Source organism: Musa acuminata, chromosome BXJ3-8 (genome assembly GCF_036884655.1).
Source record: "Musa acuminata AAA Group cultivar baxijiao chromosome BXJ3-8, Cavendish_Baxijiao_AAA, whole genome shotgun sequence".
In the NCBI taxonomy this organism is placed as follows: domain Eukaryota; kingdom Viridiplantae; phylum Streptophyta; class Magnoliopsida; order Zingiberales; family Musaceae; genus Musa; species Musa acuminata.
Genome location: NC_088356.1, coordinates 40712727 through 40732871, shown reverse-complemented (window position 1 = coordinate 40732871; position 20145 = coordinate 40712727). Strand labels below are relative to the sequence as shown.

The 20145-nt window shown below is 39.6% G+C and overlaps 3 protein-coding genes across 3 annotated transcripts; 1 reads left to right on the top strand and 2 right to left on the bottom strand.

The window, feature by feature from the left end:
* Positions 1–7747: 7747 nt before the first annotated feature.
* On the bottom strand, positions 7748–10113 carry LOC135586893 (auxin-responsive protein IAA30-like). The gene is made up of 5 exons (XM_065162883.1): positions 9725–10113; positions 8761–8990; positions 8223–8364; positions 8060–8121; positions 7748–7936 (listed from the first exon to the last, which is right to left on the bottom strand). Exons 1-5 carry the CDS (start codon positions 9985–9987, stop codon positions 7899–7901), a joined length of 735 nt encoding a protein of 244 aa, XP_065018955.1. The 5' UTR covers positions 9988–10113; the 3' UTR covers positions 7748–7898.
* Positions 10114–12632: 2519 nt separating this feature from the next.
* Positions 12633–13708, top strand: LOC135644946 (auxin-induced protein 22D-like). The gene is made up of 3 exons (XM_065162931.1): positions 12633–12980; positions 13058–13339; positions 13419–13708. The coding sequence occupies exons 1-3, from the start codon at positions 12775–12777 to the stop codon at positions 13495–13497; spliced, it is 567 nt and encodes a 188-aa protein (XP_065019003.1). The 5' UTR covers positions 12633–12774; the 3' UTR covers positions 13498–13708.
* Positions 13709–14686: 978 nt separating this feature from the next.
* On the bottom strand, positions 14687–19859 carry LOC103995123 (rRNA-processing protein efg1). The gene is made up of 8 exons (XM_009415643.3): positions 19569–19859; positions 18271–18400; positions 18055–18182; positions 17680–17818; positions 17363–17474; positions 16236–16299; positions 15905–16141; positions 14687–15064 (listed from the first exon to the last, which is right to left on the bottom strand). Exons 1-8 carry the CDS (start codon positions 19719–19721, stop codon positions 15059–15061), a joined length of 969 nt encoding a protein of 322 aa, XP_009413918.2. The 5' UTR covers positions 19722–19859; the 3' UTR covers positions 14687–15058.
* Between the last annotated feature and the right edge of the window lie 286 nt (positions 19860–20145).

The window sequence follows — 20145 nt, the reverse complement described above, 5'->3', positions numbered from 1 at the left end:
ATATATAATCTTACAAAAAAATCATATGGATTAGATATATAATAAATAAATAATATAATTATATATATTATTTTTAAAAATAAAATAAAATAAAATTTGAACTTATAAAATATATATGTCCTGTTGATTTCTCGCTAAATCATGTTGACGATATTATGATTTTAGATGATATCAAATGGTATTTTAAAATTTTAATATTAACATCTCAAATGTTAATACTAGAAGCAATATTAATATTTGAGCATTTACAAAATAGCAATCAATCAATGCAATCTTAAAATATTTATTAAGCGTCAATTTATAAAATATACATTGAACTCTTAATGCATATTTTAAATATTTATAAAATATCCAAAAGAGGAGGAAGTCTTTTAAGATTGATGAGGTTCATACATTAATTTTATATATATATATATATATATATATATATATATATTCTTCGTTAAAGTGGTGAGTTACTGTCGGAAAAAACCAGTTAAAGCGAAATATTTTTTTTTTCTTTGCGTATCAAAATGAGTTCCTCATCAAAATACCAACTTGATATCCAAATATAAATATCAACCAGCACAGCATAAATAATAGAGCAAATAATCAATCACATGATGAGACCAAATCTTTTAACGTGGAAAACCCAATGTGAGAAAAATCATGGGACCGTAATCCACCTCAAACTTCCACTATCAATAATAATGATAACAGGTTTACGGTATGTTTTCTCTAAAATAACTAGAGGATCAGTATAACACCAAGAATATAGATCTTGGCTCTAGCATATCATCAGGATGGATCTCCTCAAAAGGAAATTCTAAGTCTCACATAGTTGATATCGTAGGAAAGCACCTTAGAGAGGGTAAATTACAGATCAACACCGTTAAGATTGTAGAGTTTGCTGCAAGGATTCTCCACATAAAATTTGGGCCCAAACTGACAACGTTTAGCCACCGATCGTCAAGTAGAAAAACTCAGAAACCTAATCTTTCTCTCTCCTCTTTCCTCTGCACGTCGCCGCACGCTGCACGTTGCAATCTTACTGCGCGTGCACACACGCTGTCGTCACCCAATTTTTGCCCTTTCTTTCAATTAGTGGTTTCTTTGATTTGGGCTCATGGCCCAAATTTGTCCAAGCTCACATATGGGCTGGACCCAACAATTCTCCCCTTGCAGCTTATATGGTGGGCTGTACCAAGCCCGCTCTTCGTCTATATGCTTCAAGCTTCTCCTTAGGCAAAGACCTTGTCAACATATCTGATCCATTCTCATTAGTATGCACTTTTTTCAACTGTAATTCTTTCATCTTAAGCACATCACGAATCCAATGATATCTCACATCAATATGCTTGGATCTAGAATGGTATGTTGAATTCTTGGAGAGGTGAATGGCACTCTGACTGTCATAGTAAACAGTATATCCTTCCTGTTTCAAGCCCAATTCCTGTAGAAACATTTTCATCCATAAAGCTTCCTTGCAGGCTTCAGTAATTGCTATATATTCTGCTTCTGTGATTGATAGAGCAACACATTTCTGTAACTTAGACTGCCAAGAGACTGCTCCTCCTGCAAATGTCATCAAGAATCCCGAAGTGGACTTCTTGGAATCAGTATCACCTGCTATGTCTGCATCTGTGTAGCCTTTTAACACAGGTTCATCACTGCCAAAACATAAACACAACCTGGAAGTACCTCTTAGATATCTTAATATCCATTTCACTACTGCTCAATGTTCCTTTCCAAGATTAGAGAGAAATCGGTTGACAACTCCAACTGCATGAGCTATATCTGGCCTAATACAAATCATAGCATACATCAAACTACCTACTGCAGATGAGTAAGCACTCTGGACATTTCTTTTTTTTCTTTCTCACTTGTAGGACATTGTTTCGAATTAAGCTTGAAATGACCAGCAAGTGGGGAACAAACTGCTTTGGCCTTACTCATGTTGAATCTTTCAAGAACCTTTTCAATGTAAGTCTCCTGAGATAGCCAAATCTTCCTTTTCTTCCTATCACGAAGAATCTTCATGCCAAGTATTTGTTTCACCGATCCCAAGTCTTTCATGGCAAAAGACTTACTTAGCTCTCTTTTAAGCTTTCAATTTTTCCAACATCATGGCCAACAATCAGCATATCATCAACATATAGCAGTAAAATAATAAAATCATCATCTGAAATTTTCTTCATAAACACACAATGATCAGATGTGGTTCTATCATACCCTTGGCTCATCATAAAGGAATCAAACTTTTTATACCACTGTCTAGGTGCCTATTTGAGTCCATATAAGCTTTTCTTAAGCTTACATACCAGATTTTCTTTTCCCTTGACTTTGAAACCTTCTGATTGCTCCATGTAAATTTCTTCTTCTAAGTCACCATGAAGAAATGCTATTTTTACATCAAGTTGTTCAACTTCTAAATTCAAGCGGGCAGCCAAACCAAAAACAACTCGGATAGAGGACATTTTTACAACCGAAGAAAATATTTCTTCAAAGTCAATACCTTTCTTTTGACTAAATCCTTTCACAACTAGTCGTGCCTTGTATCTCTGTTGTGAGCTATTGCTTTCAGTCTTCAATTTGTAAACCCACTAAATCTTGAGAGCTTTCTTCTCTTTAGGCAACTTTACCAAGTCATAGGTGTGGTTCTCAAGCAAGATCTCATCTCTTCTTACATAGCTTCAACCCACTCATTCTTATTCTCATGTAGAATAGCTTCTTGGTAAGTTTCTGACTCTCCCCCGTTAGTAAGCATAACATACTCATGTGGAGGATATCTGGTAGAGGGTTGTCGCTCTCTAGTGGATCTTCTTAATGAAATCTCAACTGGTGGTGGAGGTGTCTGTTCAGTTGGTTCAGCATCATCAACTGTAGGTGTATCATCACTAGTATTCTCACCATAGTCTTCTTGTTCATCTTCCCCATGATCATCATGAACTACAGGTGAAGGAACTGGACCCAAACTCCAAGGAATATAAACAGAGGTTTCTGGCTTCTCAATATTATCACCATCATCAAACAATTGGTCTTCAAGAAATACAACATCTCTGCTTCTAATAATATTCTTGTTCACTGGATCCCATAATTTATACCCAAACTCTTCATGATCATATCCCAAGAAGATACATGCTTTTGCTTTACTATCAAGCTTAGACCTTTCATCTTTGGGAATATGAACAAATGCTTTACACCCAAAGACTCTCAAATGATTATAAGATATATCTTTTCCTCTCCATACTCTCTCTGGAACATCACCTTGCAGAGGAACTGATGGAGAAAGATTTATCAAATCAACTATAGTTCTCATTGCCTCCCCCCAAAATGACTTTGGTAACTTGGCGTGGGAAAGCATACACCTAATCCTTTCTTTAATGGTTCTATTCATCCTTTCTGCCACACCGTTCTACTGAGGAGTTTTAGGAATTGTTTTCTCAAGCCTGATTCCATGGAACCTGCAATAATTTTCAAAATGACCCCTATACTCGCTACCATTATCTGATCGAATGGACTTTAGTTTTCTGCCTGTTTCTATTTCAACACTGACATGAAACTCCTTGAAAACATCGAGTACCTGGTCTTTAGATTTCAAAGAAAAAGCCCACACTTTTCTAGAATGGTCATCAATAAAAGTAACAAAATAAAGAGCACCTCCAAGAGTTCTAGTTTGCATAGTACAAACATCAGTATGAACTAAATCAATAACATCTGATCTTCTAGATGATGGATATGTTTGAAATGCAACTCTATGTATTTTTCCAACTAAGCAATGATCACAAGATTTAAAAGATGTACCTTGCAACTTTGGTAAGAACTGCTTTCTAGCAAGAGTTTGAAGTCCCTTCTCGCTGATATGTCCAAGCCTCTTATACCAAAGATCTATACTTTCACCTTTTTGAATTGCATTAATCTCTCCTTTATGTAGTTTAGCTTCCATGACATAAAACGAGTTAATCTTCTTTCTTTTTACCACAATTAGAGAGCCTTTAATGAGTTTCCATTTACTTTCACCAAAATAGTGTGCAAAGCCCTCATCATCAAGTCTACCTATAGATATCAAGTTAAGACGAATATCTGGAACATGTCTTACATCTTTGAGTATCAATTTGCTTCCAATACTGGTCTCCAAGCAAATATCTCCAATACCCACAATCTTAGATGTACCACTGTTTCCCATTCTGATATTACCAAAATCACCAACAGTGTAAGATCTAAAGAAATCACCATAAGAAGTAACATGAAATGAAGCACCAGAGTCAATTACTCAATTACTGTCCTAAGCTACAAGACTAACACAACCTTCATCACAGACAATAGTGATATTACCTTTAGCAGCAATTGTATTGGTCTCTTTCTCATTTTTCTTCATTTCATTCTGTTCTCGTTTCCAAAACCTACACTCTTTCTTCATGTGACCTAGCCTGTTACAGTGAAAACATTTGATATCTCTTCTAGACTTGGATCTTCCTCTATATCCATGTGGGTTTCTGCTATGACTTCTTCCACGTCTTTCTTGTTTTTTAGTAACAAATGCACCAGAAGAAGATTCACCATGTTCTTTTCTTCTGGCATCTTCATTTAGCAAACTATCTTTAACCATATCTTTAGTTAGAGTCCCCTCTGGCATGGAGTTACAAATAGTCACCACATACGTTTCCCAACTTTCTGGTAAAGAGCTGAGAAGTAACAATCCCTGCATCTCATCATCTATATTCATTTTCATAGCAACTAACTTGTTTGCAATACTCTGAAATAGGCTTATGTGCTCAACAATGTTACTACCATCTTTATACTTCAAATTTACAAGCCTTCTGAGGAGAGAAATTCTATTTCCCACTGTCTTTTTCGCAAAGTGGTTTTCTAACCTTTGCCAAACAATATCAGCTCTGGTTTCATTTGAAATATGCTCATGCAAGTTTATATCCATCCATCTTCTAATATAGGCAATAGCTTTTCTATGTTGAACTTCTCATTCTTCATCGTCCATAGTAGAAGGTTTATCTTTAACCTTAATAGACTTATACAAATCTTTGCAATATAGCAAATCTTTCATCAGACGCCTCCAAGTGGAACAATTTGATGAGTTCAATTTAAACATACCATATGACTGCTCCATTTCAATCACACAAAAAAAACTAGCACCAAACAATCTGATGCTCTGATACCACTTGTTGTGAAAAACCTGTTAAAGCAGAATATTCTTTTCCCTCTTTGTGTATCAAAATGGGTTCCTTATCAAAATACCAACTTGATATCCAAATATAAATATCAACCAGCACATCATAAATAATAGAGCAAATAATCAATCACACAGTGAGACCAAATTTTTTAACATGGAAAACCTAATGTGGGAAAAATCACGGGACCGTAGTCCACCTCAAACTTCCACTATAAAAATTAATAATAATAGGTTTACGGTATGTCTTCTCTAAAATAACTAGAGGATCAATATAACACCAAGAATATAGATCTTGACTCTAGCATAGTAGATATCATAGAAAAGCACCTTAGAGAGGGTAAACTGTATATCAACACCGTTAGGATTGTAGAGTTTGCTGCAAGAATTCTCCACATAAAATTTGGGCCCAAACTAACAACGTTTAACCACCGATCATAAGCAGAAAAACTTAGAAACCTAATCTTTCTCTCTCTCTCTCTCTCTCCTCTTTCCTCTGTACGCCGCCGCACGTTGCACGCTGCAATCTCACTGCGCGCACACAGGCTACCGTCACCTAATTTTTGCCCAAATTTGTCCAAACCCACATTTGGGCTGGACCCAACAGCTACTTCATTAGCTGATTCAAGTACGAGTGCTCACGTTGTTCTATAAAGACGCCCCCTCTCACCTCCATTATTCTCAACATCCGCCTCGGTGAAAGAACGTACATCCAGCCAAATCAACTCCACCATGGCGAGAGGCTTAATTAGTAGGTCCTTGGATTAATGAGATTGGGGTCTACTGGTGGTGCTCCAATAAATAAGGACTTGGCTATATACGCTGCTCCATCCATGTCAGTCGTGTGTGGCGTCGTGAAGCCAAGTTGATGTCTCCGAGCATCGGCTCGGCTTTGTTATGCGTACATCCGTCGACTCTCTCATTTGGTTGCGTTAAGTTTTCATAATCACACAGTCTTTTCTTTCTTCGACCTTTGTGTTATTTTATCGAGAGAGAGTTTCTTTGATTTGATCTCGACATATCGTATATATACATATTTAATATATATCTACATCGTATATAAATATATATATATATATATATATATATATATATATATATATATATATATATATATATATATATATAGTAGGTGTATAAACAATTACACAGACTTAGCTTTGTTATGCGTACATCCGTCAACTCTATTATTTGGTTACATTATGTTTTCATCATCACATTGTCTTTTCTTTCTTCTTTTCTTTTTCTAACCTTTGTGTTATATACTGATGTCCACGGTACGATTATCAAAATCGGATTGCAGAAAAAAAATTAACTAAATTTGTCAGATGTTAGATTTAATATAAATTTTTAGAAACTCAAGTTGAGAGATAATAAGAGGGGAAAGATAATATAATAATATGTCATACTTTATTTTATACTTCATCAACGTGTACAAGAAGATTTATCCCTAAATGGGAATAACTTAAGATCTTATAATTGATGTTTGATTTTTTTTTTTTGATATAAGCAAAAAGTATCGAACACATTAATGACTTTTTGATATATTTTTAATTATTAATATTTGAATTTTCTTTTAGTTCTTTTTCTCCCTTCCACAAAACTCCACCTTCTTCTTGTTCAATATGATTGGATATCCTCAAAAGAAAAATTACTATTTATTTTTTAAGACTAATACGAGTGAGGGGAAAATTCTTGCACGTCTGCACCTTTTTAGATACAGAATGTCTTTGGCAGAAAGAGAGAAATCTACAACCTAAATCGAGTCTTTTTGCTGGTTCATGAATACAATTATATATCCTCTCAAGAGTGAGGCAGCCTAACCACTACACATTTAAGCAAAACAATTAAGATTTGGGGCCAAAGTGATTCTTGATCACTACCAATGTTGATGCCTCCAAGAAGTTGACTGGGGTCAACCCAACATGCATGACTCTCTTTGTGACCAGCGCAAAAGGGGCCACTTCATCATTGATGTCGAAGCTGTTGGTTTAAGTTGAGTAATCAGTATATGATTAATCGTTTTCGACGGTCGCAACGACTCGATAATCTGTAATGAAGCAGCAATGCAAGTAGTTGACCAGCAACTATCAAGATGTGGATGCTGATTAGTGTCTAACAAGTGAGAATGATCAGTTTCGCATCAATAATAAGCTACAACTTAACCTTGTGGCACGAGAACTCATCATGGCAAAGAGTTCTTGAGTACAAAGGTAAAGAATTCTTCCACAAGATCTTCGGGGTTGAATGATCTAATAATCCACAACAATGATTCGTTGGAGACACTATTTTTATTGCTTTCAGAAGCTTCCATGCAGCGAAAGCCCTGTGTTCTTTAATTACCTTAATGATGAGCACCAACAACTACTCAATAAATGAGCTCTAAAAGAACAGTAAAGCCTGCAGAAAACAATGCTTAGAGAGCTGTTCCACCATTATATACGCACATGGACGTGACTGTGGATTTAATGAGGAGGAAACCAAACCATGAGAATCTCATCATTAGTCCCTACTTTAACTCGAGGAGCAAATTCACGAGTTGCATACAATAGTAGTATATTGTAGAGTGAATCAAACACACTATTAGACGGAAATCTTAAAGTAACATTGCTTTCTGTCCATACACCAGCGAGAAATTATACAAACAAAAGTATATAGCTAACATACATACATATATGGAAGCACAATACACATGTAGATGACCAGAGAGATGTCTGTTGTGGGGGTATTATCTTCAGCTTCTGTTCTTGCATTTCTCCATGGCTTTTGGTGCTGTAAAATTAGGAGAGAAGCATTAGAAAAAGCATCTGCTTCTCTTGAGAACGAGGAAGAAACAGCTAATTTAGGGATAGGGTTTCTCGACGAAGGAAATGCATGCATGCGAAGGATACTGACCGAGTCCGATGGCTTCTGATCCCTTCATTATCCTCAGACGCTTGCATGAGTCCACAAACATCCTGGATTTGTTTTGGAAATGGAGTTGGTGATGCGAGTTTACTTGCATAGATTGAAGAGTATGAAGGGACAATATCAATCATAACTAGCTAGAGAAGCTTACTCCCATGGAACATCCCCAACAAGCATCCAGTCACCATCTTTGTCTTCGTAGGTCGGCACATACTCGGATCCATTCAGAAGATCCATCACCTTGCTCTCGTTCATGAAGTCCCTCCCACTCAATCCCTGAGAGCCATAGTTTCCTAGATATTGAACAGCAGGCATCAACTCTATCTCTCTATCTTGCAAATACAGAAGATAAAAGTCGATGTAACTCATAATATAAACTATTTCCTTTTATTTGGACGTGACATCTTACTCTGTGTTCTTAGTGGGCACATGCTGATGTCTCGCTACGATTGAAACTGAAGTGGAGATGAATCTAGACTTGGAACAGAGAATAATATATTCAGATGAACTGTAAGTTCATGCATGTTGCCATGTTGGCTTGCATGAATACTGTTCTGGCATTAACAGCAGCAGGTGGGGTGCGATATGTACTGCCATTCACATGGTGTGTCTGGCACATCATGCTTCCCTGACATGGATACATGCATGCATGTAGATTAGGTATCACCTACAGTTGTCGCTCAACTCACCGCCAGTGAAGGAGATGAACATCTTCTGCAAGGCCATGAAGAGCTCTTGGTAGCTTCTGTACATCTTCAGGTCCACCTTGCGCAGGTACGGGGCGCCATCCATGCTAACCTTCACGAAGGCGGCCGAGATGCTGGACTTCTCGCCCTCCTCTTTGCTTCCTTTCTCGGAGTTGACAGAAAGAATGTTCTTCCTGAATGATCTAACCGGTGGCCAGCCCACAACCTGCGCCCTGATGTTGAACGCAGTGGATTATAATAACCAGTCATGGCAGATCTGCCAGGAAAAAGCTGAGAATTAAAGGAATCCATCGCATGTGCATGCATACGGTATATACTCTCTCGCCGCAGCTTCCACTGCTTTTGTTCCAACTTTGTTAGATAAAGTAGATGACAACATTCCTCTGTTCTTTAATGGCGTTTTCTTGTAGAAAAATCAAGGAAAAGATTTCTTTTGTCTAGAAGAAAAACTAACGAGAATATTATTCTGTAAGGATCTGTGTGAGATGCTTGTTTGATCAGACTGAAACTTGGATTATCTTCTTGTTTTACAAGGTAGATTGGATGCTTTAAGAGCATCAAAAGCAACTCATATTTGAAGAAGAAGAAGAAGAAGAAGAAGATTATATACAGTCATACACACCACTAGCATGTGCTCGTTTGTATGAAAATGAAATATATCAAGAAAGAGACAGAGATCATAGAGGTGCATGATCGGTTTGCTTCATAAAAGAAAATTCTTGAAGATGGAACTCTTTGTTACTTTTCTTCTAGTTTATAGAAATCAAATGTCATGGAAGAATAGCTACACCAATATTTTTCTCTATCTAGAAAAAGCAAATTCTGTATAGTACTGTTCCTCACTGTCTAAGAAGATGAACACAGAGAAGGATATCATGAAACCATTTAACTCTACCAAAACAAAGCCTGAAGGATGCACCAGAGAGAAGGGAATCGAGAGGTATACTTGGGAGCAGATGGCTTCTCGGGGTCACTGCCACAGGAAACGAGGCTTTTCTGGCTCACCGACCGTTTCACTTTCTCCGACGCGGCCTCCGCCACCGCTTCCTTCACGTCCACCGGAGTCTGAAGCTGAAGCTTTAGGTCGACGGTCTCTGCGAACCCTCTTTTGCCGGAATTCTTCACGGCCTCGGCGTCTCCTCCTCCACCGCCGCCACCGGGTAACCCCAGCCGCAGCTCGGTCTCCTCCAACCCCAACCCACTCGCCATGTTCCAACTATCTCTGGCACTATCACCTTCTTCTTCTTCTTCTTCTTCTTCTTCTTCTTCGTCTTCTTCTTCTTCTTCTTCTTCTTCTTCTTCTTCTTCTTCGTCTTCTTCGCTTACCGCCAAGAGAACAATATATTGAGAGAGGGAGAGAGAGAGAGAGAGAGAGGAGATGGCTGGAGGGGGAGGATCCTGTTCGCTACAAGTGCGTATACATGGACATGGTCGCTTCGTCCGACCCATTGGGATTACGACACGTGAACACCAATTACAGGCTTTGTCGGGAGCCAAAAGCAAAAGTAAGACACTGTCCTACGCACTAACGCCAAACCCGGGTCACATACCTTCCTCAACTTCGGGCCCACGGATTGCTGCAATAGAAAATATAGTGTTCTGTCGGGTAGTACAACACGGAGTATGAGAAGCATCCCTGACAAGAGGCTCTCGTTATCGTGCCTGCGTAGCTGGACAGAGGGCCCCACACGGATTTCGGCCTGCATCGGACGGCTGGCACAGTTCGGCGCCGTCAAACGGACAGCCAGGATGGCGTCCAGGCCACCGGTAGGCGGACGCGGGTGGGGCCCAAACCGCCGGCGGTGGGTCAGCCCCGGGCGCATGTGCTGGGAGATTCCATGTGTCCCCTCGGGTTGCCTCGAACCCGCATCCATGTGAACCGTGTCTCACCCCAGACATGTCAAACTCTATTAACTAAACACCAACACTTTGCCTTCATCGATCTGCTTGTCTTTTGAGGAAATATTGAGCTAATTCGAGAATACAAATTATATATATATATAAATATATATGAGTGGACTTGATTGCATTGAAAATGAAGGATGGAAACATTCAGGATGTTGAAGAGGAGGGGGTGCGGTATTTGTTCGTGGAATCATGCACTACATTGCATGAGGAGAGTTGTTTGTTTACAGACAGTGTCATGTGGGTGCTGTTCCACATAAAGTTGTGTGTGGGATCGGTGACTACAATGGCCAATGAATCGATAGGTTCTCTGTAACAAAAGTTCATTAGGTCTTCAGCATGTCAGTCTCGTTGCCACATCCTCTTAGTTAAAGCCGCAACTCCGATGCTTCTTCTTCTTCTTCTTCTCTTGAATCTACTTAAAGGTTTGATGCAGAAGAGAGTCGTGTGTCTCTCTCTTTCCTTTGTTAGGGTTAGGCAATGCATGCTTTAGCAGACAGTAGCTTGAACTACAGCTGCCGAAAGACATCCATGTATGCACTAGAAAACAACACCTTCTTCATTTAATGCTGCAAGCAAATAAACAAGTACAAGATCAGGAAAGCAGCGCGAAGGATCCGAGACTTCATCCTTAGTCTCACAGTAAAACATCAAAGATGAAGAAGAAGAAGAAGAAGAAGCAGTTGTTTATTGCACCGGGCAAACAAGTCATGGACAGCAGCAACTGAATTCCTGCAAGAGACTTCGCGTGTCCCCTTCAGGTGGACTTCCCTTCTACTCCAAACAAGGATTGGGACGCTGGCCACAGCTTCGTGTGGTGCCCCAACAGCCCCACCAATCACACGGAGAAGACTCCAAAGGACAGCACACGTGTATGTTGACATGATGCTCCATGTCCCTCCCTGTGGCTCCGAGAGCCCATTCCCCCGTACACATCTGGTCTTGCCTCGCTTCATCTTCTACATCTGGCCATTGCTGCTTCTCGTGGCCTGCATGGTGACACGTTCCTCTCCTTCTTGGATGCTTCTTGGCTTAGAAAGTACACGATACAGTGGTGGTAGAAATGTCCAAAGCATCGAAGCTATTGAGATAGAGATGAAGCCTCGCCTGTCATAACTGTGGACAGACGGTATGATCCTGATCCCTATCTCGTTTCAGAGTGGTGGAACCTCAGCTGAAATGATCACAGCAGCTGGAGGACACGTTCGGCGAGAGAAAGCGAGAGGCATTCAACTGCAGTTATGGCGTAAAGAAATGTGACACAAGAAGCGTTGAATGAGATGGTGAGTGGCTCTTTCACCGCCTCGACAAAAGGCCAATTTGCTTCATTGTATCTCTCTTTCAAATGAGCTGGATTGGATTGCTTGCGTCGAGTTACGCTTCGTGTGGATGACGACAAATTGTATTCTGTGTCGATCATCTGTTGGGCATGATCGTACATGTCCGCATCGGTATTGCATTTCTGCTTTGTGGCAGAAAGCTTACTCGTAGGAACTATGCAGACCATTCATCTCTACATCATCTTAAACATGCACACGCTGCTGATCGCTCCATTGTACCAGTCATCAACATGCATGCGTGATGTGATGTTGCGTCTATCGGACCTTTCCAATCTGCGGATAGAATTAGAAAGAAGAAAAGGTTAAGAACATAGAGCAGATAAAAGCATGCATCAAAGTGTAGAACAGCCCGGTGGGATGATATGTACACTCGAGCAAACAGATTGCATTGGTCGGAGTCAAATGCGAGAGTAGAAGTTATGGATTTGGGTAGTGGCTGTAGAGAGAGATTAGCATGTATGTATACATACATGTATTCATACGTTTAACTGAGCAATACACATCAATGGGTCCTCGTGTCCAGTCTCATGCGGTGAGATTAGAAGAGCTTTGGGATAGCTTCACCCCCGCTCTCAAAATTGTTGCTTTCCCATCCCATTTAGGCTATAAAGCAACCCACCCACCTCCACAGCAAACACCTTTTTCTCTCACCGGAGATTCCTCGGCCACCTTCCTCGAGCAAACAAGGTCTTCCTCGGTCGAGCAGAGAAGATCTTCTGACTTATCAGAGTAAAGAGAGAGGAAGAAGGAAATGGACGGTGGAGTGGGCTATGCAGACATGGACGCCCTCAAGGCGACAGAGCTGAGGCTCGGTCTCCCTGGTAGCCACCCACCGGAGAAGCCGCTGCCGACGACGACGACGACCGCGAGGCCTACCAAACGCTCGCTCGACGAGGACAGGGCAGCCCGGCGTGAGACTTCGGAGGGCGGCCGAGCCACGTCCGCACGAGCGACCAAGTAAGCTTGGAAGGAAGGAGCTCATGGTGTTTACCAGGTTGAGATCATTTACTGACAGTGTTGTGCTGTTATGACAGGGCACAAGTCGTCGGGTGGCCGCCGATCCGGTCGTACAGGAAGAACAGCTTCCAGGCGATGAAGGCGACGGCGGAGGCCGCCGGACTGTACGTGAAGGTGAGCATGGATGGCGCTCCTTACTTGAGGAAGATCGATCTCGAGGTGTACAAGGGGTACAGGGAACTCAGAGAGGCGTTGGAGGAAATGTTCAAGTGCTTCGAAGGTTGCAAAGGATCCGAGTACGCCATCACCTATGAAGACAAAGATGGGGACTTGATGCTGGTTGGAGATGTGCCATGGGAGTAAGCATCCAAGTCTCTTGTTCATGTAAAGATTCATGAGTATAAGTAGATGTTAATATTGATGTTTGTGTGATTATAGGATGTTCACATCCTCTTGCAAAAAGCTGAGGATAATAAGAGGAGCTGAAGCCATTAGAGGCCTGGGATCGAGTCAGTGACGAGAACAGCCAAGTTCCTCAAGGATGGAAGAAGGGAAAAGCGAAGACGCCAAGATGAGACGGATCAAGCGGTGTATATATTTGTGTGTCTCTGTGTGTGTGTGCGAGAGAGAGAGAGAGAGAGAGAGAGAGGTATGTTGTACAAAGGAAATTAAATTTATGCTTCTGTGTTCTCTTGGAAATGTATAAAAGAGATTCACAAGTTGTTTTATGGTTTGATCGGAAGTATGAAAACATTCTCATAAATCCAGGAAAAGAAAGGTAGAAAAAACAACAAAAATCAAGCGGGCAACAACACCAAAGAGATCGCAGCCATTATTTGTCTTCCCTCCTCGAATGTTAGCGAAAGTGGAAGAGGAAGATGAAGGTTTGGTGGCTGACAAGATGCAGAAAAGAAGGCCAAGTTGTAAGGGTGGAAGGAAAAGGGAGAAATGCCCGACAACTCGCATCAGGAACATGAATGCGAAGAACAAGGATGGTGGGAGGATTGACTCGATCCGCCTTATCGGCAACAGTGGTTGGATTCCACAATATGATACACCGGTGTGCGTCCTTGGAAAGGGACCTGTCACTGCCACATGAACAGCCAGGACAGGGAACATAAGGAGGACCATGTCTGCTACCTTGCGGGCCGCCACCACCAATCAACGCCCCTTCTCAATCACTCGAGTCAGAAACAATTTTGTCGGATTCACGGGTCAACAGCTCTGCTGACGTATTTGATTTTACTGCTCCTTTTTTGGCCATGTAAATGAGAGAACAACTATTATTTTTCTAAATCGAGATTTAACCTCAGATCCGACAAACCGTTTAGATTTGTGCAATCCACACATAATAATAATGCACTTCAATGGTAAATTGTGCCATACGCATCCGATCTTGAACACTACCACCATCTTGCTATTCATGCAAACTAAGATAGCACTCCTTCCCTTCAAGTCAGCAGCAAACCAGAAGGATCATGAAGACTCATGAAGCTGAATTCTACTATGCTGGTCGCTGTATACTGATCCACTTGCAGAATGGAAACAAAGATCACATTCGACAGCGTGCACAAATCAAAACACCAAGTTCACAGGTCTCTGAAAAGATCCAATCAGTTCCTTCTCATCCTATACTGCATTAGACAGAAGAAAAACATAATGATCTCAAAGCTGAAGAATTTGCTTCATGCTCCAAAGCAGTAGAATGAACCATATAAGCTTGCAGTTCATGTTCATTTCAACGACACTCGCTTAATCAAAATTCAACATTACAGGAATATTCTTTCTTCCGTCTCTGCTTACCCGCAAAAGAAAAAAAGAAAAAGGTTGGCCATATGGCATTACAGCTTACCATCTCCATAAAGCAACAATTGTGACAAGAGAATCGTGAGGAACAATTCCTAATAATATGGGCCAGGACAGAGCACGCAGAGTATAACACAACTTAAAAATAGCTAGCCAAGACAGTATGAAGAGACACAATGTTCTTTCTGATGACAAGTGGTAGATCCACTAAATTCCAGTATACTGCTTGTAGCTCATGAACGTCAGCCCCATCACTGTTCACGACAGTAACATCATGCCTGAAAAAGAAAAAGACCAAATTAAGGATTTTGTTAAAAGGTAGAAAGTGATTCATGGACTAGCAGCTATAACAATGCTTGATCCAATGCGTAAAACAAGCAAGAAAACATACTGCACATGATCCCAACTCGCTGGAGGTGAAGGAAATTAATTCGGATGCTCAAAATACATATGCAAAATTCTTCTTCTGTCCTCCAAGATAATTGAACTTTTCAAGCTAAGGACTGTGCAGAGTAATATTTTCTTGAATCTTAAAAGATCCATTCAAAAACTTGAACAGTTAAAACATACATTCCATAAATGTGATAAGAACTTCATCTGATGGCTTGGATATTTTCACCAAAAAGACATTTGTAAGACATGGATATTCATTTAGAACCTTAGGAATAAAATACACTTTGACATAGAAGAAAGATTTTTTTATCAACCCAACAAACAACTTTATACCAAATGAGACATTTTCTATTATCCTATTGCACTTTGCTAAAGGTTTTCTCGTCTCAAAGACCAAAGGCCTACTCTATCCACTACAAAGAATGACCATAAAACATGATTTGAGAAGTCCAATTCAGTTAATACAAATGACCTATGAACTGATCAAAGCACAACAAGAGATGGTTAGGTAAGTTTGTGATATTTTATGCGGCGATATTGCAGTGATTGCATTTAGTTCTTCATCGATACAAATTAGGGAATAAGTGATGTTGCTATTTCAGCAAATAACTGGATCTAATAAAAGGTTTCACGGTCATATTAGGATGAAGCAATGTCTTCAAATATTAAACTCCTAGTTAATGAATCACACAAAAACTTAACATCCACAGACACTAAATGCCAACCTGCTTTTTCTTCTTTGGCCTCCTTTTTCGACGTGGTTTATAAGCATCTGAGTTTGAGCTCAGGTTGCTGTGATGACCTCTCGCTTCATTTACAAATCTTGTGTTTCTGGAGGAAGGGCCACTACCACTATTTGATGCGTTGCTAGATGTAGATATCTCAACGTTTTCAACGGGTCGGCTTCTTCTTGGTGGCAATGAACGAGGTGGTGGCATGAGAACTCGTGCAGACATCTGTCTCTGTAAGGATGGATTGCAGAGACCATATCAAGTTAAAATATTTGAAGGGAAAAAGACGAGAAGCTGATTGTAGCACACTAGCAGCAAAGACAACCTGATTTCTTTCATCACTAGACATGCCAGATGTTGCTTTGCCAGAAGCACTTGAAGCTGGTTCCCTGCAAATATGGCAGAAAATTCTCCCATGTCAGTAACAAGACAGTCAACATTTAAGATGTTCTTGATTTTGGATGTTAAAAATAGAAAGAAGGAATTAATTTTTTTGAAGTAAAATAATTCTCTAGGTACCACATCAAGTGTTGGTTATGTACATCATGAACTACTGCATAAGAACCAGTGTACAAATTGACATATCTAAAATTGCTATGCTGTTTGATAACACGATAAAATGTAAAAACACAACGGTTCAGGTCATGTGTTAGTAACCTTGTAGCCTGGCGTACTATCTATCAGAATCAATTTCCCAATTTGCATCTTCAACTAGCTTGAAACCACAAAAGAACTCTAGAATATATCAAAACTTAGTTTATATTACAGTATATTTAGGTTTGTAGCAAAGGAACTTATCGTTAGTCTTACCATAGATTGATTCAGCAGTTCAAAATTAACAATGTCCTTTACATTATTGGTGGGTTTTTTTTAAAAAATAGCATATATCAGAAAAGTCTAGCAATCAGCAAGTTTTAAGTGCAAAGCTGGGAAGAGATAGAAGAGGAGTTTTATCAACACAAACTCCAGAGTGAGTATTAAAGAAGCTACTTTATGTTTCTTTCATATGCTTGCAAGTGTAGAAAGAATGACATTGCAAGCATATGTAGCATACTACAGCACTTTTATATGTCACGATACAGGTAAAAAGATAATTGTCAAAAAATGCAGCTATTTAACCCACTTAAACCAGATTTTCAGCGAACAATCATAAAATACGGGGAAATTTTCACTTGTCTGCCCTGTGTTTATCATTGGTATCAACCTAAAGCCAAATGAGGCAGAGAGTTGAACACAAGATATACAATTAAATCTAGCAGAATGAAACAAGATAACACTTGGAAGAGAACCTTTTTCACGAGAACAATCAGTATGTTCCCATGGCACACAAGACTATGAATTAAATTTGACAAATGAACCAGCACTTAAAGGAAGAATCAGAACTACCTACCCTATATTAATGACCAGGAAACATAAATTTGAAACTGTTTATTCCATATACAGAATACATACCTAGTACTTTTATCTGTCCATTCATCATCTGCCTCTGCTTCATCGCTTGAGCTTCCGCTCAAAAAGAAATCATCTTCACTCACATCTAAAGCATCATCATCGCTTGCTGTTTCTGCTAAGTCAACAAGACCAAAAATTTGGGCATGAAATAGGTGCAGAACATCAAGCAATGGATGCATAACAAAATTCTGAATTTTTTTTCTACAATATCATAACAGAAACTGAAAGTACATTTTTGCATCTGGAAAAACTAGAAGTGCAGCTTTGCAACCTAAGTGGGTAACTACTAAATAACCACATAGTAAGAATACCAGAACCTTCTAAATCTTTTCCATTGGCAGCAGCTGCTATGAGATTGGCTTTAATCTGATCACGTAATTTATTTCTCTTATCAACAGTATCTGGATTATCTCCACCGGCAAACAATGAGACATATTTTTCAGTCTTTGGAAAGAACTGCATTAGAAAAGACAATTAATATTATGTCATCTGTCAAGATGTTTTCCGCTCAGAGATAAATAAAGCAACTCTTCATAACACTGTTCAATACAAATACATAACTTCACAAGGACAGATAAATGATATTCGTACCCTATCAACTAAAAATCCGTTCGATACCACAACTAGCTAGCAAACAGAAACAAGTACATGAAAGTTCAGTGAGTTACATCAACAAAGAAGCCATAACTTACCCGGACATAATTTAGATCTTCTTTTAATTTAGAAAGTTGATCCAAAATTCTTTCATCTGACACATGATCAGATGATGCACGTTGTTGCTTCTCAAGCCTCCTTATCATCCTTTCTATCTTTCTTCTCTCTAATTTAAATATCATAGTCAGATAAACAGAGAAGATAGGAAACATCACAGTCAGCAAGCAGGAAATCACGTAACGAGATTAACATACCAAAAAATTTGATCTTTCTGTCCCTCAAACGTATCTTATGTTCTAATGCCAGGCGCGTTTGAAGTTCCTGCTGCTTTTTAAGTTCGTTCAGCTTCTGCTCCTGAGCCCGCCTGACTTCATTAGGCAGGTCCTAGAAACAGTCGGTGAGTTAGAAGCATCACCCAAGAGAACATGAAGGATGTATCACAGACATGTAAAGGACCTTCTTCTACATGAGCAGTAGCAACTAGACACTGTGGCTTTTATTTCAAATAAACTACCTCAAGAGCACAATCTGAAATTGTAAAGAAAAATTACCTGAAACGAATGTAAATTATCATGGGTATATATATGGAAATAATGATCATAATCTACATCACATGATGCTTATTATTTAAAGATTGACAATGCAAAAGAAGAACCAACCCTATAATATTTAACTTGTATTCTAATTAAGGCTTCATCTCTTTCTTTCATTGATTCAATGGTATATTGTTTATTGCAAAAGTAGTTTAATATCAACTCTGTGATAATTTAGTGAACAAAGTAATGAGGCTATGCATATCAATCAAAAAGTGGCTACCGGCTTCAAATGAGAACAAAAACAGAACCAAATCATCATTACACGGTGGCCAAATTACACATACTGCTATGATCAAACATTGAAAAAAGGCTGCAACACCATGGTTTAAAGGCTTAAAAAGAGTATAATGGGCATCCCCTAATAACCATTGTATAGGGGCTGCCACTGCCCAGTGGACTCCTACCCATGTAGGATTAAGAGAGGGTTACGAATAACATATTTAATATTATGGTGAAATGTATACTGGGTTATAATAAAAACAAAATTTCCCAAAACTGCTGTCATAGGACAAAATCGCTGCTAGAATTGTTCCAAATCAAACCACGTTTCCACGTCGTGACAACAAAAAATTCAGAAGGCACATGAAATACTGGAAGTCAAACTCGATCATGGCCATAAAACCTTTTATACACTTGTTTGATGTAATATATGATACAATAGGTTACTAAGGACATCTGGAACCCTTCCAAAATCATCACAACAGTATTTGTAACATCTTAGCTTGATGTTCACAGTAATCAAAGACTGCAAATGCCTCTAGTAGAAGAAAAGTAGGGGCACAACGTGTAATCTATAATCCTCTTATCCCATCCAAAATAACTAAACTCGGTTCCTTTGTCTCAGAATCTTCATCTCACGATAGCAGCACAATAACTCATACCGCCAAAACAAATTGCCCCACAACAACGAGCAAAACAAGATCATTTTTTGCTCCAGTAACAAGTAATAGCTTTACCTTACGAAGCAAGCGCTCGGTGGACCGAATCTGGTTCCTGACGGAGACGCTCTTGGACTTCTTTCGCTTCTTGTCCAGCCCCAACCCCTTGGACCGCCGTCCCAGGGGCCTCCGCTCCTCGAGCCGACGCCGGGCGTAGCCGCCGTGAGCCATCTCCCGCCGTAGCTCGAATTAGATCACCGGGAAGCCCAGAATCGAGGAGAAGGTGAGGTCGACGGACAATTTGGGATCAGATTGGGAGATTAGTATCCTTCTAGGGTTTCTTTATGTGGAAGTGGGGGGGAGTCGGGAAATCTTTCCCCTAATTGCCATCGGGGATGACAGCTGAGAGTTTGCGTACACAAACCAATGGGCCTAAATGGGCTTAATGGGCCGTAATTTTAATATTACTCATCATATTGGGCTCATAATCCATCATCACTGGTTTTTGAGCTATTGCGAGCGCAGAATATTTTATATATATATATATATATATATATATATATTATTAATATATTAATGTAATACATTAATTTAAGTCTCACCAAATGAGAAAAAGTTTGAGTACTTAATCTTCTTGAGTATAAGAATTTTGGAC

Excerpts from the sequence above, each read along its gene's own strand:
- LOC103995123 (XM_009415643.3), bottom strand. The coding sequence starts at position 19,721 with ATGGCTCACGGCGGCTACGCCCGGCGTCGGCTCGAGGAGCGGAGGCCC. Across the intron at positions 18,183-18,270 it reads CAGAAAGATCAAATTTTTTG|AGAGAAGAAAGATAGAAAGG; the intron begins GTATGTTAATCT and ends TATTTAAATTAG. Across the intron at positions 16,300-17,362 it reads TGGACAGATAAAAGTACTAG|GGAACCAGCTTCAAGTGCTT; the intron begins GTATGTATTCTG and ends CCATATTTGCAG.
- LOC135586893 (XM_065162883.1), bottom strand. The coding sequence starts at position 9,987 with ATGGCGAGTGGGTTGGGGTTGGAGGAGACCGAGCTGCGGCTGGGGTTA. Across the intron at positions 8,991-9,724 it reads GAGAAGCCATCTGCTCCCAA|GGCGCAGGTTGTGGGCTGGC; the intron begins GTATACCTCTCG and ends GTTCAACATCAG. Across the intron at positions 8,365-8,760 it reads GTTCATCTCCTTCACTGGCG|GAAACTATGGCTCTCAGGGA; the intron begins GTGAGTTGAGCG and ends TTCAATATCTAG.
- LOC135644946 (XM_065162931.1), top strand. The coding sequence starts at position 12,775 with ATGGACGGTGGAGTGGGCTATGCAGACATGGACGCCCTCAAGGCGACA. Across the intron at positions 12,981-13,057 it reads ACGTCCGCACGAGCGACCAA|GGCACAAGTCGTCGGGTGGC; the intron begins GTAAGCTTGGAA and ends CTGTTATGACAG. Across the intron at positions 13,340-13,418 it reads GTTGGAGATGTGCCATGGGA|GATGTTCACATCCTCTTGCA; the intron begins GTAAGCATCCAA and ends GTGTGATTATAG.